The 27790-nt window shown below is 50.7% G+C and overlaps 1 protein-coding gene across 7 annotated transcripts; it reads right to left on the bottom strand.

Moving 5' to 3' along the window:
- Nucleotides 1-25: 25 nt before the first annotated feature.
- On the bottom strand, nucleotides 26-27474 carry LOC141074105 (uncharacterized). 7 transcript variants are annotated; one of them, XR_012227126.1, is made up of 4 exons: nucleotides 26993-27474; nucleotides 21061-21251; nucleotides 14644-14821; nucleotides 26-805 (listed from the first exon to the last, which is right to left on the bottom strand). XR_012227126.1 is itself a non-coding variant. In XM_073561639.1 (4 exons), the coding sequence occupies exons 1-4, from the start codon at nucleotides 15185-15187 to the stop codon at nucleotides 273-275; spliced, it is 501 nt and encodes a 166-aa protein (XP_073417740.1). In that variant the 5' UTR covers nucleotides 15188-15263; the 3' UTR covers nucleotides 26-272. The 7 variants fall into 7 exon arrangements, 1 of the variants encoding a protein (XP_073417740.1); XR_012227123.1 differs by lacking the exons at nucleotides 21061-21251; nucleotides 26993-27474 and adding an exon at nucleotides 15578-17967 and having other exon boundaries at nucleotides 26-485; nucleotides 756-805; XM_073561639.1 differs by lacking the exons at nucleotides 21061-21251; nucleotides 26993-27474 and adding an exon at nucleotides 15128-15263 and having other exon boundaries at nucleotides 26-485; nucleotides 756-805.
- Nucleotides 27475-27790: the final 316 nt, after the last annotated feature.

Raw genomic sequence — 27790 nt, 5'->3', positions numbered from 1 at the left:
ATTAATTAATAAAGCGCTGCCCTCGGCCGATGATGAATTCTTTATTTATATTAATTTCCGTATTTTTCTCCTCTCCACGCCGTTGGTCGCGTTGGCAGTCGGGGAGGGGAGACTTATCGCGCTTCCGTTTATTTATAAGCACTGATTTTATTTGTACAATGAAGCAATAAACATTTTGCTTTTTTAAAAAAAGAAAAAAACCTTCATCAGATGTTCGGTGATTTGTGTATGGCGGCTGCAGGTCCCGCTCACGTGGCAGCCGCTCGCTCTCGTCATTCCTGGGGTCGCTCGGTTCTGTGCGGTGACGCCTGGTTGTCTGATGGGAGGCTCAGACTATAAGCAGCGCAGTCCATCCACAGTGACAGAGGTACCGCAGCAGCTGTGCCACTTCCCATGTGGTGACGCGCTTCGTCTGAAGCTCCACACTTAGCATTGACGTCCATTAGACGCCTCCTGTGTCCGGGGAGGAATTGTGTGGCGGTGACCTGCAAAGTAAAAGGCAAAGCACTACTGATCCACAGACGCCCAGTTTCCTGCAGCCACTTGGATGTGATATCTGGGGCCGTGTGGCGCCCAGAGAGCCCACAACACCTTCATTTTAGGGGTCTTCCCACCATATGTGAGGCTCACGGTGCCTGGGCTGATGGTGCTGGGGCTCACAGTGTGTGGGCCGGGGGTCCCACTTTGCCCAGGTTTCAGTTTGGGACCCCCACTGATACATGGCACGGCCCATAAACGTTCACGCTTTTTCTTACATTTGCAGGTGGCGTGTCTTTCCTTCTTCGTCCGGACTTCTGCTCCGTTACTGAGAACATAAAAAGAAATTTCTTGAAGAAAAATGAATCAAAAATACTGAGCAAAGTACGAATGTAATAAACTGTAAAAGTCTCTCCCCGCCTGTGTTCATGGGGTAATGAACAGTCCGCTGAGGCTGGGAGCGCGATCCCGCCAGAGATCTGCATCACAGCAGGGAAATATGGGAGAAGGGTCCACACCTGGACCGGCCCCCGGTCTGAGCCATCTGTAATCTGATTTATCCGATGACCTTCAGCAGACAAACAAGAAGCAGAGCCGAGACTACAAAGCCGGTCAGCGGGGGTCACGTGCTACCGAAGCAAGGTAAGAAGCGGGGGTCACATGCTACAGAAGCAAGGTAAGAAGCGGGGGTCACAGACTACAGCCTCATGGTAAGGAGCGGGGATCACACACTACAGATGCCCGTTAAGGAGCGGGGTCACGGACTACAGACGCCCAGGTAAGAAGCAGGGGTCACATGCTACAGACGCCCGGTTAGAAGCGGGGGGTCACATGCTACAGACGCCTGGTAAGAAGCGGGGGTCACATGCTACAGAAGCAAGGTAAGAAGCGGGGGTCAAATGCTACAGGCGCCCGGTTAGAAGCGGGGGTCACAGACTACAGACGCCCAGGTAAGGAGCGGGGGTCACATGCTACAGCGGCAAGGTAAGGAGCGGGGGTCACAGACTACAGACGCCCAGGTAAGGAGCGGGGGTCACATGCTACAGAGGCAAGGTATGAAGCGGGGGTCACAGGCTACTGGCGCCCGGAAAGAAGCGGGGGTCACATACAGACGCCCGATAAGAAGCGGGGGTCATGCTACGGATGCCCGGTAAGGAGCGGGGGTCACATGCTACAGAAGCAAGGTAAGAAGCGGGGGTCACATGCTACAGAAGCAAAGTAACGAGCGGGGGTCACATGCTACAGCAGCAAGGTAAGAAGCGGGGGTCACATGCTACAGAAGCAAAGTAACGAGCGGGGGTCACATGCTACAGAAGCAAGGTAAGAAGCGGGGATCACATACTACAGACGCCCAGTAAGGAGCGGGGGTTACATGCTACAGACGCCCGGTTAGAAGCGGGGATCACATGCTACAGACGCCCAAGTAAGGAGTGGGGGTCACATGCTACAGAAGCAAGGTAAGAAGCGGGGATCATATGCTACAGAAGCAAGGTAAGAAGCGGGGATCACATGCTACAGAAGCAAGGTAAGAAGCGGGGGTCACAGACTACAGACGCCCGGTAAGGAGCGGGGGTCACATGCTACAGACGCCCGGTAAGGAGCGGGGGTCACATGCTACAGACGCCCGGTAAGGAGCGGGGGTCACATGCTACAGACGCCCGGTTAGAAGCGGGGGTCACATGCTACAGACGCCCAAGTAAGGAGTGGGGGTCACATGCTACAGAAGCAAGGTAAGAAGCGGGGATCACATGCTACAGAAGCAAGGTAAGGAGCAGGGGTCACAGACTACAGACGCCCAGGTAAGGAGCGGGGGGTCACATGCTACAGAAGCAAGGTAAGGAGCGGGGGTCACAGACTACAGACGCCCCGGTAAGGAGCGGGGGTCACATGCTACAGAAGCAAGGTATGAAGTGGGGGTCACAGGCTACTGGCGCCCGGAAAGAAGCGGGGGTCACATACAGACGCCAGGTAAGAAGCGGGGGTCATGCTACGGATGCCCGGTAAGGAGCGGGGGTCACAGACTCCAGATGCCCGGTAAGGAGCGGGAGTCACACACTTCAAACACCCAGTAAGGAGTGGGGTCGCACGCTACAGCTGCCCGGTAAGAAGCGGGGATCACATGCTACAGAAGCAAGGTAAGAAGCGGGGATCACATGCTACAGAAGCAAGGTAAGAAGCGGGGGTCACAGACTACAGACGCCCGGTAAGGAGCGGGGGTCACATGCTACAGACGCCCGGTAAGGAGCGGGGATCACATGCTACAGACGCCCGGTAAGGAGCGGGGGTCACATGCTACAGACGCCCGGTAAGGAGCGGGGGTCACATGCTACAGACGCCCGGTTAGAAGCGGGGGTCACATGCTACAGACGCCCAAGTAAGGAGTGGGGGTCACATGCTACAGAAGCAAGGTAAGAAGCGGGGATCACATGCTACAGAAGCAAGGTAAGGAGCGGGGGTCACAGACTACAGACGCCCGGTAAGGAGCGGGGGTCACATGCTACAGACGCCCGGTAAGGAGCGGGGGTCACATGCTACAGACGCCCGGTTAGAAGCGGGGGTCACATGCTACAGACGCCCAAGTAAGGAGTGGGGGTCACATGCTACAGAAGCAAGGTAAGAAGCGGGGATCACATGCTACAGACGCCCGGTAAGGAGCGGGGGTCACAGACTACAGACGCCCGGTAAGGAGCGGGGGTCACATGCTACAGACGCCCGGTAAGGAGCGGGGGTCACATGCTACAGACGCCCGGTTAGAAGCGGGGGTCACATGCTACAGACGCCCAAGTAAGGAGTGGGGGTCACATGCTACAGAAGCAAGGTAAGAAGCGGGGATCACATGCTACAGAAGCAAGGTAAGGAGCGGGGGTCACAGACTACAGACGCCCAGGTAAGGAGCGGGGGGTCACATGCTACAGAAGCAAGGTAAGGAGCGGGGTTCACAGACTACAGACGCCCCGGTAAGGAGCGGGGGTCACATGCTACAGAAGCAAGGTATGAAGCGGGGGTCACAGGCTACTGGCGCCCGGAAAGAAGCGGGGGTCACATACAGACGCCAGACGCCAGGTAAGAAGCGGGGGTCACATGCTACAGACGCCCGGTAAGGAGCGGGGGTCACAGACTACAGATGCCCGGTAAGGAGCGGGAGTCACACACTTCAAACACCCAGTAAGGAGTGGGGTCGCACGCTACAGCTGCCCGGTAAGGAGTGGGGGTCACATGCTACGGACGCCCGGTAAGGAGCGGGGGTCACATACAGACGCCCGATAAGGAGTGGGGGTCACATGCTACAGACAGACGCCCGGTAAGGAGTGGGGGTCACATGCTACAGATAGACGCCTGGTAAGGAGCGGGGGTCACAGAAGACTACAGACGCCCGGTAAGAAGCGGGGGTCATGCTACGGTCGCCCGGTAAGGAGCGGGGGTCACAGACTACAGATGCCCGGTAAGGAGCGGGAGTCACACACTTCAGACACCCGGTAAGGAGTGGGGGTCACACGCTACAGCTGCCCGGTAAGGAGCGGGGGTCACATGCTACGGACGCCCGGTAAGGAGCGGGGGTCACATACAGACGCCCGATAAGGAGTGGGGGTCACATGCTACAGACAGACGCCCGGTAAGGAGTGGGGGTCACATGCTACAGACGCCCGGTAAGGAGCGGGGGTCACAGACTACAGATGCCCGGTAAGGAGCGGGAGTCACACACTTCAGACACCCGGTAAGGAGTGGGGTCACACGCTACAGCTGCCCAGTAAGGAGCGGGGGTCACATGCTACGGACGCCCGGTAAGGAGCGGGGGTCACATACAGACGCCCGATTAGGAGTGGGGGTCACATGCTACAGACAGACGCCCGGTAAGGAGTGGGGGTCAGATGCTACAGATAGACGCCCGGTAAGGAGTGGGGGTCACAGTCTACAGACGCCTGGTAAGGAGCGAGGGTAACAGAATACAGTCACTCGGTAAGGAGTGGGGGTCACAGACTACAGACGCCCAGTAAGGAGTGGGGGTCGCAGTCTACAGACGCCCGGTAAGGAGTGGGGGTCACAGACTCCCGGTAAGGAGCGGGGGTCACACACTACAGGTGCCCGGTAAGGAGTGGGGATCACAGTCTACAGACGCCTGGTAAGGGTTGAGGGTCACAGACTACAGTAGCCCGGTAAGGAGTGGGGGTCACAGACTACAGACGCCCAGTAAGGAGTGGGGGGTCACAGACTCCCGGTAAGGAGCGGGGGTCACACACTACAGGTGCTCGGTAAGGAACAGGGGTCACAGACAACAGACGCCCGGTAAGGCGCTGAGGTTACATACTTGTTCAGTGCATTGTGGGGTGTGGTACAACCTGGTTGAGGTCCCCAGGACATTTATCATCTATCAATGCAGACTACAGGGATTGAGGTTGGGGGATGCGTGCAACCCCTCACAATTTGCAGTTTCAGGCGCTCCCTCAAAACACATTTGTTCAGAGCGGCCTATCACGTTCACTAATCACAGTCATTCTCTGTGTAAGTGTGTGTAGCCCATTCACTATCTCCATCCCTCACTCCCTCAAGATGGCTGGACCATCATTGTAAATCCATCATTGTATATACACACCTGTCCTCTGTATCTCCCCCACCTCACTGTAGAGTGTAAGCTCTCACCAGCAGGGGCGGCTTATTGTGCTTTAATTACTGTATTGTTAACGTTGTTACTTATGACTTGTGTTTGGAAAATGTTAAACTGTAAAGCGCTGCGGAATATGTTGGCCTTATATAAAGATTATTATTAATAATCCATCGTCCGGCCCTGATCCTCCTCGTCGTCTTCATTGTGAGTCGACGTTGCCCAGAGCAAACAGAAAACCAGCAGCGGATCCCTCCATAACCAGCGGATCCCTCCATAACCAGCGGATCCTGTTTGCGTCTCCATCTACTCTGCAGCTCTTCCCCCTGTAGTTTATCCATCGGTGCAGGAATATAATGCCCGGGCTACAGTACAGACTGACACACCCGCCCCGTGACAATACAATTTTGGGGAGTTGGAAGTTTCAGGGTTTTCTGCTCCCAGACAACATTTTGTTGCTTAGAAATGTGTAGAATCTGCGCAGCGCAGGCGTTTGGGGTTATTTCACCTCTCGATCACCATCCAGGGGCAGTTTCTTACCCACAAGCCAAATAGTCTAAATGTCTAATCCTACAGCAGTGACAACTGAAGCCGCCGCGCTGCACCGAAAACCTTCCTGTCGTTTTGTGTTCACAGCTCCTATGCAGCGCTATGCGTCTCCCTGGTAACTTGGCTGCCGGAGGAGGGGTTAGCCACTCTCGTAGCCGCCTCAGAATGTCAAACAGAGTGCACCCATTTGCTAACAGCAAGCAGAGTTATTAAAAACAGTGGAAGGAATTTGAGGACACCCAATAAATATTAGCAAGTTTCTCACACAACGATGGTGGTGTTGGTGCAGGAGGTGATTCGTCCTGGATACAAGAATCAGTCTGGAATGTGCTGCGCTCAGCGTCCTCGGCGGTGACGGGCGTACGGTGTAATTACACGAGCGCCTCGTCCACCGCCCCAGGCTCTGGCCTCCATGTATCCTCCACCTCCTTCGTCGCAGACATCCGGCGGGTCACGCGGCTCCTATGGCGGCCGCTCCCCAGGTGGGACTCGCCACATAGTTCCTTCCATTCTGGGAAACCAGCTTCTTTGCATCTTGTGACGCATTGCCTGTAGCACCGTGTTCACACTGCTCAATTGGAGGAGGTTTATTTTCATCAGATCCTCTTCAAAATCCTCCTGAAAAAAAAAACAGCTTAAAAAAAGCTCGGTCGACTTTTCCAACTACTTTGCTTTTTATCTTCGTTGGAGTTTTTTTTTAACTTTTTTTTATTTTTGTTTTTAAAGGTTTAGAAAAATGTGATTCCCGTGGAGCGAAACCTCTCCAACTGGTCACCGACTAAGATGAAGCCAGGGCGGGTATGGCAGATGGTATACGGCCCGGGGTCGCATAAACCCAACCTTGGGGCTCGTTCACACAGAAGTTCTGCACCAAAATCCACATCCCAATCAGCGCACAACAACCGCCCCATGGATTTGTGTGAGAACAAGTCCCTACACTGTGTCGTTATAGTGGATGTCAACGCCTTGCTGCGTCTTTAGAAGTTTTTGCTGCAGAAAAGTGACCACAAAAAAAAAAAAACACCCCTCCATGCTGCGCCCATGTCACAAAAACCACATGAAAACTTGGCAAACAATCTTTTAGAAGCAGTTTTCAAGATTAAGATTTTTCTGCTAGTGAAATCAAAAGTCAAGAAATTCCAGGCGGAGTCATCATATCCAGTTTTTTAACTCACTTTTATTTTTGTCTTCTGGCTGCACTGAGACCTTACGATGAGCGGTGGCTGCACTGAGACCTTGTGATGAGCGGTGGCTGCAGAGACCTTATGATGAGCGGTGGCTGCACGGAGACCTTACGATGAGCGGTGGCTGCACGGAGACCTTACGATGAGCGGTGGCTGCACTGAGATCTTACGATGAGCGGTGGCTGAGACTACTTTACAATGAGGGGTGGCTGCAGAGACCTTATGATTAGCGGTGGCTGCAGAGACCTTATGATGAGCGGTGGCCACACTGAGACCTTACGATGAGCGGTGGCTGCAGAGATTTTACGATGAGCCGTGGCTGCAGAGACTTTACAATGAGGGGTGGCTGCAGAGACTTTACGATGAGCGTTGGCTGCACAGAGACCTTACGATGAGCGGTGGCTGCACTGAGACCTTACGATGAGCGGTGGCTGCAGAGACTTTACGATGAGCGGTGGCTGCAGAGACTTTTTGATGAGCAGTGGCTGCACTGAGACCTTACGATGAGCTGTGGCTGCACTGAGACCTTACGATGAGCGGTGGCTGCACCAAGACCTTTCAATGAGCGGTGGCTGCACTGAGACCTTATGATGAGCGGTGCCTGCAGAGACTTTACGATGAGCGGTGGCCGCAGAGACTTTTTGATGAGCAGTGGCTGCACTGAGACCTTACGATGAGCGGTGGCTGCACAGAGACCTTACAATGAGCGGTGGCTGCAGAGACTTTTTGATGAGCGGTGGCTGCACTGAGACCTTATGATGAGCGGTGGCTGCAGAGACTTTACGATGAGCGGTGGCTGCAGAGACTTTTTGATGAGCAGTGGCTGCACTGAGACCTTACGATGAGCGGTGGCTGCACCAAGACCTTACGATGAGTGGTGGCTGCACTGAGACCTTATGATGAGCGGTGGCTGCAGAGACTTTACGATGAGCGGTGGCTGCAGAGACTTTTTGATGAGCGGTGGCTGCACTGAGACCTTACGATGAGCGGTGGCTGCACCAAGACCTTACAATGAGGGGTGGCTGCACCGAGACCTTATGATGAGCGGTGGCTGCACCGAGACCTTATGATGAGCGGTGGCTGCAGAGACTTTTTGATGAGCAGTGGCTGCACTGAGACCTTACGATGAGCGGTGGCTGCACAGAGACCTTACAATGAGCGGTGGCTGCAGAGACTTTTTGATGAGCGGTGGCTGCACTGAGACCTTATGATGAGCGGTGGCTGCAGAGACTTTTTGATGAGCAGTGGCTGCACTGAGACCTTACGATGAGCGGTGGCTGCACCGAGACCTTACGATGAGTGGTGGCTGCACCGAGACCTTATGATGAGCGGTGGCTGCAGAGACTTTACGATGAGCGGTGGCTGCAGAGACTTTTTGATGAGCGGTGGCTGCACTGAGACCTTACGATGAGCGGTGGCTGCACCAAGACCTTACAATGAGGGGTGGCTGCACCGAGACCTTATGATGAGCGGTGGCTGCACCGAGACCTTACGATGAGCGGTGGCTGCACTGAGACCTTACAATGAGCGGTGGCTGCAGAGACTTTTTGATGAGCGGTGGCTGCACTGAGACCTTACAATGAGCGGTGGCTGCACCAAGACCTTACAATGAGGGGTGGCTGCACCGAGACCTTATGATGAGCGGTGGCTGCACCGAGACCTTACGATGAGCGGTGGCTGCACTGAGACCTTACAATGAGCGGTGGCTGCAGAGACTTTTTGATGAGCAGTGGCTGCACTGAGACATTACAATGAGCGGTGGCTGCACTGAGACCTTATGATGAGCGGTGGCTGCACCGAGACCTTATGATGAGCGGTGGCTGCAGAGACTTTTTGATGAGCAGTGGCTGCACTGAGACCTTACGATGAGCGGTGGCTGCACCGAGACCTTACGATGAGTGGTGGCTGCACCGAGACCTTATGATGAGCGGTGGCTGCAGAGACTTTACGATGAGCGGTGGCTGCAGAGACTTTTTGATGAGCGGTGGCTGCACTGAGACCTTACGATGAGCGGTGGCTGCACCAAGACCTTACAATGAGGGGTGGCTGCACCGAGACCTTATGATGAGCGGTGGCTGCACTGAGACCTTACAATGAGCGGTGGCTGCAGAGACTTTTTGATGAGCGGTGGCTGCACTGAGACGTTACGATGAGCGGTGGCTGCACCAAGACCTTACAATGAGGGGTGGCTGCACCGAGACCTTATGATGAGCGGTGGCTGCACCGAGACCTTACGATGAGCGGTGGCTGCACCGAGACCTTACAATGAGCGGTGGCTGCACTGAGACCTTACGATGAGCGGTGGCTGCAGAGACTTTACGATGAGCGGTGGCTGCAGAGACTTTACGATGAGGGGTGGCTGCACCGAGACCTTACAATGAGCGATGAGTGGGGGCTGCACCGAGAACTTACGATGAGCGGTGGCTGCACCGAGACCTTACGATGAGCGGTGGCTGCACTGAGACCTTACAATGAGCGGTGGCTGCACCGAGACCTTATGATGAGCGGTGGCTGCAGAGACTTTACGATGAGCGGTGGCTGCAGAGACTTTACGATGAGGGGTGGCTGCACCGAGACCTTACAATGAGCGATGAGTGGGGGCTGCACCGAGAACTTACGATGAGCGGTGGCTGCACCGAGACCTTACGATGAGCGGTGGCTGCACCGAGACCTTACGATGAGCGGTGGCTGCACCGAGACCTTACGATGAGCGGTGGCTGCACCGAGACCTTACGATGAGCGGTGGCTGCACCGAGACCTTACGATGAGCGGTGGCTGCACCGAGACCTTACGATGAGCGGTGGCTGCACCGAGACCTTACGATGAGCGGTGGCTGCACTGATTTTAGCCTGTACTTGAGGGGCCATGCAGGAGTTGCAGTAATTTCTGCTGGATCATCAGTTCTGGTGCAGATGAGCAGAGCATCGACTCATTTAAAGGGCAAGTCACCAGGACTTGGTTGTGTCACATCCCCCCAATCAGACTACAGTTGAGACACATCTGAGCACTCGGCCCCGGTGATGACTTTTTCATGTCGTGACTATCAGCAGATGGCCAGGTGTCCTCAGAAGTGAGAACAGGTGATGATGAACATGTCTGTCCAGCTCCGGGCATCTTTCATTTTGCGCTGGGCCATTTCTAAACACTCACCTCCCCCATCTTCCCCAGTATAACCCAACCGTGACTACTGGTTTCCATCAAAGCTGGCACCTGGCGCTCCCTCGTATGACTGACGCCCGGTCACGATAATCACATCTTACTCAGCCCCAATCACCATTTCACGTCTACTCCTGCTCAGACTTTCTCTGCACTGGTCCTCTGTGCCCATTCATGGGCTCGCCCCATTCGCTCCTGGTATTCTGGGCCGATCGTGGACTCTCTGCTGCTGCGGTCCTGCTCAATCCCCCCCGCTGTTTTCCAGGCATCAACCATGAGTCACAGTCCTGATGAAGACCCTTCCCCCAGTGCCCGAGGCCCTAATGGTTCCTGTGTGGCATGAAGGTGTCATTCTGCTATTGGAGCTGCCCATCCAGACCTCAGAGGGAAACCGAGCAGATGGGGTGGTGCACCGAAATGTTTGGCCACCATGACGCACCGAGCGCCTGTGCTTGGTTCGAACAGTCAAATCTGAGCTCAATTTTTCAGCCCTGGACGCACTTAAACTAAAGAATGGTGTATTCAACTTCGAGCGCCCCGGCCGATTCATTGCAGGTCACTCTGGAGAGGAGTACCGCTGCAGACAATCAGGTGACTAGAAGAACGTGCTGATTTGCGCTAGGTCTGACGCTTTTTATTCTATCCGTGCCTTGAATTTTCTTTAACGCTACATTCACATTTGCCTAAGGCCGGCCGACCCCACCGATATCAGCAACTGACAGTCCAATGTGTGCGGGGTCCCTCGGGGGAAGCTGCAATCCCACAGCCGCTGCGGCTCTTGGAAAACACAGGAGAGCGGCGGCCATCGAATGTGTCTGGGGGTCTTATGCTACTTTCACACTTGCGGTTTTTTGCGCTGCGTGCACAGTGCAAACTCGCATAAAAAACACATCATGTGTTTATAATGTGTTTTGTTTTTTGCGCATGGTTTTTAAACGCTGACGGGTGCATGACCATAGACGTTAATGTGTTTCTGGGTGAATTCCGTGAGCATTGCGTACGCAGGCGTTTTTTTGAGACAGGTCGGATGCACAAAAAATGCAACAGGTTGCATTTTGTGCGCCTGGGCGCACGCTACAAAAAAACGCATGAAACGTGTACAAACGCATGACAATGCGCACCCATGTTAAATATAGGAAAAAAATGCAAGTGTGAAACCAGCCTTACACAAGTGCAATGCACGTCACCATAGGGGGGAGACGGCCAGTCTAATAGGAAGGCTGCACAATGGATGAGCCAGGAACGGACTACAAGCCCCAGCATGCGGCGATGTCAGTAACGTGTGGATCCAGTGCAGTGACGCATCGGCTGAGGTCAGGGCTGTGCGACCCCAGAGATTATCAGTCGCTCTTTTGTAACACAACCAGTAATGTCCCGCAGGATCCACCAGCACGGGGGCGGCTTCCAGGCATCTGGCGAGTTTCCCAGCGTCATCGAGGAAGCAGGAACACGGGGATCTTACTGGACTGGAAAATCGCCAGGAAACAAGACGAGCGAGTCACCAACTCCGGAAAAATGGGGGAAAAGTTTAAAAAATACTGCGGCAAGTAACGCGAGTCAGGAGGGTGGAAAATGTGGCGGCAGCGGAGTTGTCCCAACTGTATCCAGCATACAATGTAATGTGAGGATTGTACAGACTGGATACAATGTAACAAATGATCAGCTGTGAGCAGGACTGCACCGCTGGATGCAAACGAGAGCATTTCACAGACAGCAAGCAGAGATTCTGCTAGACGAGGCGACAGCCATAGGAATGAAGGATGCGGAGCAGGAGACCGGCGGCTGATCCTACGAGCAGGAATCATGGACGCCTACAGTCACAGTGTGGTCCCATAACAGCACTGATGGGAAGAGAGAGGCGATGGCATCCGGCGGTGCAGCCAACATTCCCGTGTCACCGCCGTCCCCCCGGGGATCTGTCTGTCCGTGTGGGTAGATGCGGAGATCACTGCTGCATTTATATTGGGGGTGATCTCTGCACCTAACGCCTTAAGAGGATCGGCTGTCGGCTGTGATGGTCACGGATAGAGGGCCGGGGCTCCCCCCCCCCGATGTCTGCGTCTGGACCGCCGGCTCGGAGGACCATCGTCGCCTTCCCACCAATACGGAGATTCTGCCTCCAGATGATTTCTGGAGCTTGTTGCCCCAGGGCTCATTGCCGTCTCCGGCCCGGAGGATCCTAGATCTACGACCAGAAGACGATGGACTAAAGAAAAAAGAATTTACAGTAAAAACGCAGCATTCCCAGCACGGCCTAGACCCGACCAGTGACCCCAGCCGTCCACAGACCCTCATTGTGTGACCCCAGACACCCAGAGGGTGGGGGGTTAGGAGGTGATGGCCGGGGCTGGAGTATCCAGAGAACCTCCAGCAGCCGCCATTGTCCTTTTATCTGTGATTGTTTTACCCCAGCCCATCCCCCGCTCCATCCTGACTGCTATCAATGACTCTTATCAGCATCTGCAGGAGTCACTGCATACAATGGGTACACAGGGGATACCGTGTATCTAAGCCTGGCCTGGGTGGCAGGTGAAAATCTCATCGCCTTATCACATATGCTGGGATTCAATACACAGTGGAATGTATCACACAGGAGAGGATTAGATACACGGCTCAGCAGTCAGTATCACACAGGATAGGATTAGATACACGGCTCAGCAGACAGTATCACACAGGAGAGGATTAGATACACGACTCAGCAGACAGTATCACACAGGAGAGGATTACATACACGGCTCAGCAGACAGTATCACACAGGAGAGGATTAGATACACGGCTCAGCAGTCAGTATCACACAGGATAGGATTAGATACACGGCTCAGCAGACAGTATCACACAGGAGAGGATTAGATACACGACTCAGCAGACAGTATCACACAGGAGAGGATTACATACACGGCTCAGCAGACAGTATCACACAGGAGAGGATTAGATACACGGCTCAGCAGTCAGTATCACACAGGAGAGGATTAGATACACTGCTCAGCAGTCAGTATCACACAGGAGAGGATTAGATACACGGCTCAGCAGTCAGTATCACACAGGAGAGGATTAGATACACAGGTCAGCAGTCAGTATTACACAGGATAGGATTAGATACACGGCTCAGCAGACAGTATCACACAGGATGGGATTAGATACACGGCTCAGCAGTCAGTATCACACAGGAGAGGATTAGATACACGGCTCAGCAGTCAGTATCACACAGGAGAGGATTAGATACACAGGTCAGCAGACAGTATCACACAGGATATGATTAGATACGCGGCTCAGCAGTCAGTATCACACAGGAGAGGATTAAATACACGGCTCAGCAGTCAGTATCACACAGGAGAGGATTAGATACACAGGTCAGCAGACAGTATCACACAGGATAGGATTAGATACACGGCTCAGCAGTCAGTATCACACAGGAGAGGATTAGATACACGGTTCAGCAGTATCACACAGGAGAGGATTAGATACACGGCTCAGCAGTCAGTATCACAGGAGAGGATTAGATACACGGCTCAGCAGTCAGTATCACACAGGAGAGGATTAGACACACGGCTCATCAGTCAGTATCACACAGGATAGGATTAGATACACGGCTCAGCAGTCAGTATCACACAGGATAGGATTAGATACACGGCTCAGCAGACAGTATCACACAGGAGAGGATTAGATACACGGCTCAGCAGTCAGTATCACACAGGATAGGATTAGATACATGGCTCAGCAGTCAGTATCACACAGGAGAGGATTAGATACACGGCTCAGCAGTCAGTATCACACAGGATAGGATTAGATACATGGCTCAGCAGTCAGTATCACACAGGAGAGGATTAGATACACGGCTCAGCAGACAGTATCACACAGGATAGGATTAGATACACGGCTCAGCAGACAGTATCACACAGGATAGGATTAGATACACGGCTCAGCAGTCAGTATCACACAGGATAGGATTAGATATACGGCTCAGCAGTCAGTATCACACAGGAGAGGATTAGATAAACGGCTCAGCAGTCAGTATCACACAGGATAGGATTAGATACACGGCTCAGCAGTCAGTATCACACAGGATAGGATTAGATACATGGCTCAGCAGTCAGTATCACACAGGAGAGGATTAGATACACGGCTCAGCAGTCAGTATCACACAGGAGAGGATTAGATACACGGCTCAGCAGTCAGTATCACACAGGAGAGGATTAGATAAACGGCTCAGCAGTCAGTATCACACAGGAGAGGATTAGACACACGGCTCATCAGTCAGTATCACACAGGATAGGATTAGATACACGGCTCAGCAGTCAGTATCACACAGGATAGGATTAGATACACGGCTCAGCAGACAGTATCACACAGGAGAGGATTAGATACACGGCTCAGCAGTCAGTATCACACAGGAGAGGATTAGATACACGGCTCAGCAGTCAGTATCACACAGGAGAGGATTAGATACACGGCTCAGCAGACAGTATCACACAGGAGAGGATTAGATAAACGGCTCAGCAGTCAGTATCACACAGGATAGGATTAGATAAATGGCTCAGCAGTCAGTATCACACAGGAGAGGATTAGATATACGGCTCAGCAGTCAGTATCACACAGGAGAGGATTAGATACACGGCTCAGCAGACAGTATCACACAGGAGAGGATTAGATACACTGCTCAGTGGACTTATCACATACTGTGGGATTGGATACACAGTTCAGGAGCACATGATCCCTTATTCCATGACTGGACTGTTCGCAGGGGAGTCGTTCCTTTGTCTCGGTGTCTGATGTCGGGAGATGAGCTGCAGGAATCTCCAGATCCGGTTTTTCTGGTCTGGTGTCTGCGGTTCTGTGGACGTGGCAGTGGAAAGTCCTGGATAAGAGGGAAATAAAAGCCGGAGGGGAAAGAAAATTAAAATCTGGATGTAATCCCTGAATAACAATAGGTGAGCTAAGAAAAGTGATTGAGCGTCCGGAGCCCCCGGCAGGAGCGTCTCCCTGCACCGTCACGTGTGTGCAGCTCCTCTCCGCACCACGGTGCCGTCTATACAGCCGTGTACAACTCCTCCGCAAGTCATAGGAAACCTGCGGCTCCGCTGCCCACCACCCGTCCGCCGCCACTATTCACAAATGAGAGGGAAAAGTGTTTAAAGAAGTCTCTGCCCAGACCGCCGCTGACCTCGGCCACGTTTCTACTTCCACAGTCACAAAGTAGGAAATAATACAATGGAGGCCGCATCTAGGCAATGTGAGAACGAGCCGGACGTGGCGGCGAGCACTATCACCTACAAGTGTCCTCATCACTCAGACCAAGGGATTACCAAAAAGCGGTCACAGATGTACAGTCACGTGGCCGCGCTCGGTTACATCTCCTTCCCTATAAGCTTTACACAAAGTTGAAAATTTGGGGTCAGAAAATTGGCAAAAGTCGCTAAATTGTGGAATGTTTCATACAGATTTACAGCAGAAAGCTGAGAAAACTGCGATTAATGGGGGTCAAATCTACAAAAAAATCCGTCACCCCCTCGTGTCAGAGGTCATCTCTGACAGCAGCCGTCTCGTCCACACGCGGCAGCGCTCTGCCGGCCGCCGCCGGTCATCTCTGGCAGCAGCTGTCTCGTCCTCCCACCTGTCATAGCTGGATGGGATTTTTCTTTTTTTACACCAATGCTGCATTTTTATGTAATATTTCCGGTTCACAGCGGATTTTGGCTGCAGTGTTCCAGGACTCGGCCGCTCGCGCCTTGTGATGGAGCGTGCAGTGACCTGGAGATTTTTAGGAGTCTTTTAGGTATAATAAAATAACTTCACCACCTGAAAGACTCCGGCTCATCTCCAGTATAAAGCTTTTTCTTTCTATTTCTGGTTTAAAAAAAAAACCCAAACAAAAGTGAAAGTCGCTGATGGATCCGGTGGAATCTCCTCCAGTGTACCCACCGTCCAATCAGACGCAGAGAGAAAAAACTCTTCTAAGGCCTCTTTCACACTTCAGTTTTTTGTGTCAGTTACAATCCGCCAAAAAGGTGGAGAAGCGGATCCGTTCTTAACTGACGTGAACGGATGCCACAGGATCCGTTTTTTGACGGATCCGCAAAATGAGGAAATTTAAAGGAACCGCTGAGGGAGAGAGAAAGAGAGAGGGAGAAAGAGAGGGAGAGAGAGAAAGAGAGGGAGAGAGAGAAAGAGAGGGAGAGAGAGAAAGAGAGGGAGAGAGAGAAAGAGAGGGAGAGAGAGAGAAAGAGAGGGAGAGAGAGAGAAAGAGAGGGAGAGAGAGAGAAAGAGAGGGAGAGAGAGAGAAAGAGAGGGAGAGAGAGAGAAAGAGAGGGAGAGAGAGAGAAAGAGAGGGAGAGAGAGAGAAAGAGAGGGAGAGAGAGAAAGAGAGGGAGAGAGAGAAAGAGAGGGAGAGAGAGAAAGAGAGGAGAGAGAGAGAAAGAGGGGAGAGAGAGAGAAAGAGGGGAGAGAGAGAGAAAGAGGGGAGAGAGGGAGAGAAAGAGGGAGAGAAAGAGAAAGAGGGAGAGAGAGAGAAAGAGGAGAGAGAGAGAAAGAGGAGAGAGAGAGAGAGAAAGAGGAGAGAGAGAGAGAGAAAGAGGAGAGAGAGAGAGAGAAAGAGGAGAGAGAGAGAGAAAGAGGAGAGAGAGAGAGAAAGAGAGAGAGAGAGAGAAAGAGAGGGAGAGAGAGAAAGAGAGGAGAGAGAGAGAAAGAGGGGAGAGAGAGAGAAAGAGGGGAGAGAGAGAGAAAGAGGGGAGAGAAAGAGAAAGAGGAGAGAGAGAGAAAGAGGAGAGAGAGAGAAAGAGGAGAGAGAGAGAGAGAAAGAGGAGAGAGAGAGAGAGAAAGAGGAGAGAGAGAGAGAGAAAGAGGAGAGAGAGAGAGAAAGAGGAGAGAGAGAGAGAAAGAGGAGAGAGAGAGAGAAAGAGGAGAGAGAGAGAGAAAGAGGAGAGAGAGAGAGAAAGAGGAGAGAGAAAGAAAGAGGAGAGAGAGAGAAAGAAAGAGGAGAGAGAGAGAAAGAAAGAGGAGAGAGAGAGAAAGAAAGAGAGAGAGAGAGAGAGAAAGAAAGAGAGAGAGAGAGAGAAGAGAGAGAGAGAGAGAGAGAGAGAGAGAGAGAGAGAGAGAGAGAATGAGAATTTTATTTTGTCCGGCACCCAGACAGAATTTGGGGTTAAATCAGTGTGTGGAGGATCCGCCGGCCAAAAAAACGTTGCAAGCTCCGTTTGGAAATCTTTGAGGATGTTAACGGACACTAACATTATGGTGGATCCTCACAAAAACGGATGCAACGGACGGCAATCCGTCAAAATCCGCCGATAATGGAAGTCAATGGGGAAAAAAACGGATCCGCAAAAAAATATTGCGGATCCGTTTTTTTTTAAAACCTGGCGGATTTTGACTGATTGTAAAAAAACGGAAGTGTGAAAGAGGCCTAAGCGACATCAGGAAATGAAAAACTAACAAAGGAAAAGCTTCCTGTAGAGTCAGCCTAGAAAACATGCGGGTGATTAGTGTGCACAGCGCCCTTAGTAATGTCCACACTGAGGGGTCGTCATGTGTTAGAGAGAACCGAGGAGCATCCACAGGAGGAGGAGCGTCCACAGGAGGAGGAGTGTCCACAGAAACCACGTAAACAGGAGGAGGAGCGTCCACAGGAGGAGGAGCGTCCACAGAAACCACGTAAACAGGAGGAGGAGCGTCCACAGAAACTACGTAAACAGGAGGAGGAGCGTCCACAGGAGGAGGAGCGTACACTGGAGGAGCGTCCACAGAAACCATGTAAACAGGAGGAGGAGCGTCCACAGGAGGAGGAGCGTCCACAGAAACCACGTAAACAGGAGGAGAAGCGTCCACAGGAAGAGGAGCGTCCACAGAAGCCACGTAAACAGGAGGAGGAGCGTCCACAGGAGGAGCGTCCACAGAAACCACGTAAACAGGAGGATGAGCGTCCACAGGAGGAGGAGCGTCCACAGAAACCGCGTAAACAGGAGGAGGAGCGTCCACAGGAGGAGGAGCGTCCACAGAAACCACGTAAACAGGAGGAGGAGCGTCCACAGGAGGAGGAGCGTCCACAGAAACCGCGTAAACAGGAGGAGGAGCGTCCACAGGAGGAGCGTCCACAGAAACCACGTAAACAGGAGGAGGAGCGTCCACAGGAGGAGGAGCGTCCACAGAAACCACGTAAACAGGAGGAGGAGCCTCCACAGGAGGAGGAGCGTCCACAGAAACCACGTAAACAGGAGGAGGAGCGTCCACAGAAGGAGGAGTGTCCACAGAAACCACGTAAACAGGAGGAGCGTCCACAGAAACCACGTAAACAGGAGGAGGAGCGTCCACAGGAGGAGGAGCGTCCACAGAAACCACGTAAACAGGAGGAGCGTCCACAGGAGGAGGAGCGTCCACAGAAACCGCGTAAACAGGAAGAGGAGCGTCCACAGAAACCACGTAAACAGGAGGATGAGCGTCCACAGGAGGAGGAGCGTCCACAGAAACCACGTAAACAGGAGGAGGAGCGTCCACAGGAGGAGGAGCGTCCACAGAAACCACGTAAACAGGAGGAGCGTCCACAGAAACCGCGTAAACAGGAGGAGGAGCGTCCACAGAAACCACGTAAACAGGAGGAGGAGCGTCCACAGGAGGAGCGTCCACAGAAACCACGTAAACAGGAGGAGGAGCGTCCACAGGAGGAGGAGCGTCCACAGAAACCACGTAAACAGGAGGAGGAGCGTCCACAGGAGGAGGAGCGTCCACAGAAACCACGTAAACAGGAGGAGGAGCGTCCACAGGAGGAGGAGCGTCCACAGAAACCACGTAAACAGGAGGAGAAGCGTCCACAGGAAGAGGAGCGTCCACAGAAGCCACGTAAACAGGAGGAGGAGCGTCCACAGAAACCAATGAAACAGGAGGAGCGTCCACAGGAAGAGGAGCGTCCACAGAAACCACGTAAACAGGAGGAGCGTCCACAGGAAGAGGAGCGTCCACAGAAACCACGTAAACAGGAGGCGGAGCGTCCACAGGAGGAGGAGCGTCCACAGAAACCACGTAAACAGGAGGAGGAGTGTCCACAGAAACCACGTAAACAGGAGGAGGAGCATCCACAGGAGGAGCGTCCACAGAAACCACGTAAACAGGAGGAGGAGCGTCCACAGGAAGAGGAGCGTCCACAGAAGCCACGTAAACAGGAGGAGAAGCGTCCACAGGAGGAGCGTCCACAGAAGCCACGTAAACAGGAGGAGCGTCCACAGGAAGAGGAGCGTCCACAGAAACCACGTAAACAGGAGGAGCGTCCACAGGAAGAGGAGCGTCCACAGAAACCACGTAAACAGGAGGAGGAGCGTCCACAGGAGGAGGAGCGTCCACAGGAGGAGGAGCGTCCACAGAAACCATGTAAACAGGAGGAGCGTCCACAGGAGGAGGAGCGTCCACAGGAGGAGGAGCGTCCACAGAAACCACGTAAACAGGAGGAGGAGCATCCACAGAAACCACGTAAACAGGAGGAGGAGCGTCCACAGGAGGAGGAGCGTCCACAGAAACCACGTAAACAGGAGGAGGAGCGTCCACAGGAGGAGGAGCGTCCACAGAAACCACGTAAACAGGAGGAGAAGTGTCCACAGGAGGAGGAGCGTACACTGGAGGAGCGTCCACTGGAGGAGGAGAATCCACAGAAGCAGTGTCCACTGGAGGAGCACCTGGGTCGCCCTCCCAGAGCTGTGGGGTACTTGGTACCGGGCCGGTGTCGGCGGGATGTGTCACAGCAGCGGTGACCCGGTCCGTGGCCCTGGACGCCCAAGTATCAGGGGAGATTGAATGGGGGAATGTAGTTAGATGAATAGTTTGTGACGCCACCTGTGGTGTTCGGCATGTGAGATGTTAAGCCGACGCTGCAGACAGATCCTCTGGGACTGATGGTGTGGTGCAGCAAAGATGTAAAAGCTCCCCACAGGTGAAGCTGTAGTCCCAGGGCAGTGTAGATGTCGTTGGCACAGGGATGTAGCAGTGCCGGAAGGGTAGGAAGCAGACAAGACACAGCGGGGTGCAATTTCTGTACCTTTACTTGATAACTGCAGTCCAGGGTCCTGATTACAGATGGAACCGGAGCAGGCTAGCCTGGAAGCAATTCAGGGATTCTCTCTCACAAGCGGGCTGTGCAGTCTCCTTCCCTAGCGCTTATTTGAGTGAAGTACTCCTAGTACTGAGTTACACTGAAGTTCCTCCTAATTCTCTTCTACTCTCGCTCCTCGTATGGCAGACAGCTGTAGCCGCTATTCCTCTCTTGGCTCACTCCGTGCTGTTGTGCCTCCGAGTCTTAGATGGGGGTAGTGCATTTACAGCCTCCTACTCCTCTGGTATCTGCTGTAGGACCTTTAGTATCCGTACAACCGTGGAGACCAGGCTCCAGTTCATGCGCTCTCGCTATGAGGGAGCTCTCTTTCCTCAGCTCAACCTCCAGCTTCTCTCCACACGTCTGCACACGTGGACCTCCTCACACTAACTGACCACTCCTTCCTCTTGGCCCTCAGAGAGCACTCCTCCCTTCCATTCCAGTTCAGAGTCCCCCCTGCTGGCCTGGAGTGGAACTGTGCTGCATGTATAGGTTAACTGTGAGAGAGACCCATCATTGCCTCCAAGCCTGGCATTACCCTCCCTGGAGGAAGGCAAAGCCACTGTGGCGACCATACTCCTGGGGTGCCACACATGCACAGGAGGAGGAGCGTCCACTGGAGGAGCGTCCACAGAAGCGCGTAAACAGAAGGAGCGTCCACAGGAGGAGGAGCGTCCACTGTAATAAGCATCCTGTAATACGCAGTAGGTGAGGACATCGCACTGGCAGGTGGCCCCCAGTACAGGGCTGTGCAGTCGGTGTCCATTTTGGTGGGGTCAGAGGTTTGGCTTACTGGCTCCCCGGCCTTTTCCCCATACACATTACACATGGGGGTCCCCGGACAATCATCGGGGCCGTTAAGCATCGTGCAAGTCCGATTTTGGACTCGGATCATTTATTCTGCCAGGGATAAGCGGCCGTCAGAGCTTTCCGACAGCGACACTCAGAATACAGAGCGCTCTCGCATGTGAGGGCGGCTTTACTTGTCTACATGATCTCTGCAGTAATTACGTCACTGTTCACACCTGACTGTGTGTCAGCAGACACTGCCGGGTTTCCCAATGATGGACGGTTTCCTGCACGGGATTATTAGGTCACAGGACTCATTGCTCTGGGTGCAGGGGACGAGCCAGGACCGGGGGTAATGAGGCGTCAGCCGGAGCGGCGGCGGAAACTGGTCAGCGGGGCCACGACCATGTCCAGCAGTGGACGGACCCTTAAAGACAAACATCCACATAGGAGCAAACAGAAGGGGCACATTAAATGCAGTTTTGTAGAAAACCGTAGGATGACGGCCTACAGGGGGTGCAGAGTATGGGGGTCCGGGCTGCAGCCCAGAGCAGGCAGTATATAAGCAGCTCTACAGGCAGTATATAGGCAGGTATACAGGCAGTATATAAGAATGTATACAGACAGTATATATGCAGGTATATAGACAGGTATACAGGCAGTATATAGACAGGTATACAGGTAGTATATAGACAGGTATACAGGCACGTATATAAGAACGTATACAGGCAGTATATAGCCAGGTATACAGGCAGTATATAGCCAGGTATACAGGCACGTATATAAGAACGTATACAGGCAGTATATAGACAGGTATACAGGCAGTATATAGACAGGTATACAGGTAGTATATAGCCAGGTATACAGGCAGTATATAGACAGGTATACAGGCAGTATATAGCCAGGTATACAGGCAGTATATAGACAGGTATACAGGCAGTATATAGACATGTATACAGGCAGTATATAGCCAGGTATACAGGCAGTATATAGCCAGGTATACAGACAGTATATAGACAGGTATACAGACAGTATATAGCCAGGTATACAGGCATTATATAGCCAGGTATACAGGTAGTATATAGACAGGTATACAGACAGTATATAGCCAGGTATACAGGCAGTATATAGCCAGGTATACAGGCAGTATATAGCCAGGTATACAGACAGTATATAGACAGGTATACAGACAGTATATAGCCAGGTATACAGGCATTATATAGCCAGGTATACAGGTAGTATATAGACAGGTATACAGGCAGTATATAGATAGGTATACAGGCAGTATATAGACAGGTATACAGACAGTATATAGACAGGTATACAGACAGTATATATACAGGTAGTATATAGCCAGGTATACAGGCAGTATATAGACAGGTATACAGGCAGTATATAGCCAGGTATACAGGTAGTATATAGACAGGTATACAGACAGTATATATACAGGTAGTATATAGCCAGGTATACAGGCAGTATATAGACAGGTATACAGGCAGTATATAGCCAGGTATACAGGCAGTATATAGACAGGTATACAGGCAGTATATAGACAGGTATACAGACAGTATATAGACAGGTATACAGGCAGTATATAGACAGGTATACAGGTAGTATATAGACAGGTATACAGGCAGTATATAGACAGGTATACAGGTAGTATATAGACAGGTATACAGGCAGTATATAGACAGGTATACAGGTAGTATATAGCCAGGTATACAGGCAGTATATAGACAGGTATACAGGTAGTATATAGCCAGGTATACAGGCAGTATATAGGCAGTATACAGGCAGTATATAGACAGGTATACAGGCAGTATATAGCCAGGTATACAGGCAGTATATAGCCAGGTATACAGGTAGTATATAGCCAGGTATACAGGCAGTATATAGACAGGTATACAGACAGTATATAGACAGGTATACAGGCAGTATATAGCCAGGTATACAGGCAGTATATAGCCAGGTATACAGACAGTATATAGCCAGGTATACAGGCAGTATATAGACAGGTATACAGACAGTATATAGACAGGTATACAGGCAGTATATAGACAGGTATACAGGTAGTATATAGACAGGTATACAGGCAGTATATAGACAGGTATACAGGTAGTATATAGACAGGTATACAGGCAGTATATAGACAGGTATACAGGCAGTATATAGCCAGGTATACAGACAGTATATAGACAGGTATACAGGCAGTATATAGACAGGTATACAGGTAGTATATAGACAGGTATACAGGCAGTATATAGGCAGTATACAGGCAGTATATAAGCAGTATATAGAAGGTATACAGGCAGTATATAGACAGGTATACAGGTAGTATATAGGCAGTATACAGGCAGTATATAAGCAGTATATAGAAGGTATACAGGCAGTATATAGACAGTATATAGACAGGTATACAGACAGTATATAGACAGGTATACAGGCAGTATATAGACAGGTATACAGGCAGTATATAAGCAGTATATAGACAGTATATAGACAGGTATACAGACAGTATACAGGCAGTATATAGACAGTATATAGACAGGTATACAGACAGTATATATGCAGGTATATAGACAGGTATACAGGCAGTATATAGCCAGGTATACAGGCAGTATATAGACAGGTATACAGGCAGTATATAAGCAGTATATAGACAGTATATAGACAGGTATACAGGCAGTATATAGGCAGTATACAGGCAGTATATAGGCAGTATATAGGCAGTATACAGGCAGTATACAGGTAGTATACAGGCAGTATACAGGCAGTATATAGCCAGGTATACAGGCAGTATATAGACAGGTATACAGACAGTATATAGCCAGGTATACAGGCAGTATATAGCCAGGTATACAGGCAGTATATAGACAGGTATACAGGCAGTATATAAGCAGTATATAGACAGTATATAGACAGGTATACAGACAGTATATATGCAGGTATATAGACAGGTATACAGGCAGTATATAGACAGGTATACAGGCAGTATATAGGCAGTATATAGACAGGTATACAGACAGTATATATGCAGGTATATAGACAGGTATACAGGCAGTATATAGACAGGTATACAGGCAGTATATAGGCAGTATACAGGCAGTATATAGGCAGGTATACAGGCAGTATATAGACAGGTATACAGGCAGTATATAAGCAGTATATAGACAGTATATAGACAGGTATACAGACAGTATATATGCAGGTATATAGACAGGTATACAGGCAGTATATAAGCAGTATATAGACAGTATATAGACAGGTATACAGACAGTATATAGACAGGTATACAGGCAGTATATAGACAGGTATACAGGCAGTATATAGGCAGTATATAGACAGGTATACAGACAGTATATATGCAGGTATATAGACAGGTATACAGGCAGTATATAGACAGGTATACGGGCAGTATATAGGCAGTATACAGGCAGTATATAGGCAGGTATACAGGCAGTATATAGACAGGTATACAGGCAGTATATAAGCAGTATATAGACAGTATATAGACAGGTATACAGACAGTATATATGCAGGTATATAGACAGGTATACAGGCAGTATATAAGCAGTATATAGACAGTATATAGACAGGTATACAGACAGTATATATGCAGGTATATAGACAGGTATACAGGCAGTATATAAGCAGTATACAGGCAGTATATAGACAGGTATACAGGCAGTATATAGACAGGTATACAGGCAGTATATAGCCAGGTATACAGGCAGTATATAGGCAGTATACAGGCAGTATATAGACAGGTATACAGGCAGTATATAGACAGGTATACAGGCAGTATATAGGCAGTATACAGGCAGTATATAGGCAGGTATACAGGCAGTATATAGACAGTATACAGGCAGTATATAAGCAGTATATAGAAGGTATACAGGCAGTATATAGACAGGTATACAGACAGTATATAGACAGGTATACAGGCAGTATATAGACAGGTATACAGGCAGTATATAGACAGGTATACAGGCAGTATATAGGCAGGTATACAGGCAGTATATAGGCAGGTATACAGGCAGTATATAAGCAGTATATAGAAGGTATACAGGCAGTATATAGACAGGTATACAGGCAGTATATAGACAGGTATACAGGCAGTATATAGGCAGGTATACAGGCAGTATATAGACAGGTATACAGGCAGTATATAGACAGGTATACAGACAGTATATAGGCAGGTATACAGGCAGTATATAAGCAGTATATAGACAGTATATAGACAGGTATACAGGTAGTATATAGCCAGGTATACAGGCAGTATATAGCCAGGTATACAGGCAGTATATAGGCAGGTATACAGGCAGTATATAGACAGGTATACAGACAGTATATAGACAGGTATACAGGCAGTATATAAGCAGTATATAGAAGGTATATAGACAGTATACAGGCAGTATATAAGCAGTATATAAGCAGTATATAGACAGTATATAGACAGTATATAGACAGGTATACAGGTAGTATATAGCCAGGTATACAGGCAGTATATAGACAGGTATACAGGCAGTATATAGCCAGGTATACAGGTAGTATACAGGCAGTATACAGGCAGTATATAGCCAGGTATACAGGCAGTATATAGACAGGTATACAGACAGTATATAGGCAGGTATACAGACAGTATATAGACAGGTATACAGGCAGTATATAGCCAGGTATACAGACAGTATATAGACAGGTATACAGGCAGTATATAAGCAGTATATAGAAGGTATATAGACAGTATACAGGCAGTATACAGGCAGTATATAGACAGTATACAGGCAGTATATAAGCAGTATATAGACAGTATATAGACAGGTATACAGGCAGTATATAAGCAGTATATAGAAGGTATATAGACAGTATACAGGCAGTATATAGACAGTATATAGGCAGTATACAGACAGTATATAGACAGGTATACAGGCAGTATATAGACAGGTATACAGACAGTATACAGGCAGTATATAAGCAGTATATAGACAGGCAGTATATAGGCAGTATACAGGCAGTATATAAGCAGTATATAGGCAGTATACAGGCAGTATATAGACAGTATATAGGCAGTATACAGACAGTATATAGACAGGTATACAGGCAGTATATAGACAGGTATACAGACAGTATACAGGCAGTATATAAGCAGTATATAGACAGGCAGTATATAGGCAGTATACAGGCAGTATATAGACAGGTATACAGGCAGTATACAGGCAGTATATAGACAGGTATACAGGCAGTATACAGGCAGTATATAGCCAGGTATACAGACAGTATATAGACAGGTATACAGGCAGTATATAAGCAGTATATAGAAGGTATATAGACAGTATACAGGCAGTATATAGACAGTATACAGGCAGTATATAAACAGTATATAGACAGTATATAGACAGTATACAGGCAGTATATAAGCAGTATATAGAAGGTATATAGACAGTATACAGGCAGTATACAGGCAGTATATAGACAGTATACAGACAGTATATAGACAGGTATACAGGCAGTATATAGACAGGTATACAGGCAGTATATAAACAGTATATAGACAGTATATAGACAGGTATACAGGCAGTATATAAGCAGTATATAGAAGGTATATAGACAGTATACAGGCAGTATACAGGCAGTATATAGACAGGTATACAGGCAGTATATAGACAGGTATACAGGCAGTATATAAGCAGTATATAGACAGGCAGTATATAGGCAGTATACAGGCAGTATATAAGCAGTATATAGGCAGTATACAGGCAGTATATAAGCAGTATACAGGCAGTATACAGGCAGTATATAGACAGTATATAGGCAGTATACAGACAGTATATAGACAGGTATACAGGCAGTATATAGACAGGTATACAGACAGTATACAGGCAGTATATAAGCAGTATATAGACAGGCAGTATATAGGCAGTATACAGGCAGTATATAGACAGGTATACAGGCAGTATACAGGCAGTATATAGACAGGTATACAGGCAGTATATAGACAGGCAGTATACAGAGAGCAGCCCCCGCAGTGAGCACCGGACGCCCGGGTGGGGGGATATAATTAGGACTCTGTGCAGACAGTGACTCCGCTCTGACTCAGGATGACATCATAACATTACACAGCGACGAATAGGGAATAAATGGAAAGCAGGAAACAAAGGGTTAACTCACCGCTGCTGCGATCACGTGAGGCCCGGGCTCTGCAGCCGATCATCTCCACAGATCACTCTGGAAAAGCAAAAAACCTGATGACACGGACAGCGCTCCCCTCCCGGACCCCGAGCGGGTCAGACGACGGCGTCCCCCCAGGAGCAGCCACAGCCGGCACCACCAGCCGGGAGCTGCGACATGTGAACACAGCCTGACAGACGGCGCTCGTTACACCCGGCGTTTCATCATCGCTCTCCGGGCTGAAGCCTGATGCTGGGATTTGTGACAATGTCTCTCTCCCAGCTGAGGTTTTGCTGCAGTGTAGCAGCGCTGGCGACTCCCAGTCACTGAGGAGCCAAGAAGCAGAGTAACGGACTCTCAGCTGTCAGCGGCTCCGTTCCAAGGTTCGACCTCCGACCCCATCATGTGCTCAGCGGAGGAGCCTGCAGCGGACAGATCCCCCCCAGCCCCAAGCATCTCATGGGGAACACAGGCCCCTGAGTGCAGCACCCCCTTGGTCACGCCCCAGCGGCCCCTTGGTCACGCCCCTGCCCCCCCTTGGTCACGCCCCTGCGGCCCCTTAGGCACGCCCTGCCCCCCTTGGTCACGCCCCTGCGCCCCCTTGGTCACGCCCCTGCGCCCCCTTGGTCACGCCCCTGCCCCCCCTTGGTCACGCCCCTGCCCCCCCTTGGTCACGCCCCTGCCCCCCCCCTTGGTCACGCCCCTGCGGCCCCCTTGGTCACGCCCCGGCGCCCCCTTGGTCACGCCCCTGCGGCCCCTTAGGCACGCCCCTGCACCCCTTGGTCACGCCCCTGCTGC

The sequence above is a fragment of the Dendrobates tinctorius genome, unplaced genomic scaffold (genome assembly GCF_039654945.1).
Source record: "Dendrobates tinctorius isolate UK_male_01 unplaced genomic scaffold, ASM3965494v1 ptg000323l, whole genome shotgun sequence".
In the NCBI taxonomy this organism is placed as follows: Eukaryota; Metazoa; Chordata; class Amphibia; order Anura; family Dendrobatidae; genus Dendrobates; species Dendrobates tinctorius.
This window is presented reverse-complemented; position numbering and strand designations above follow the sequence as displayed.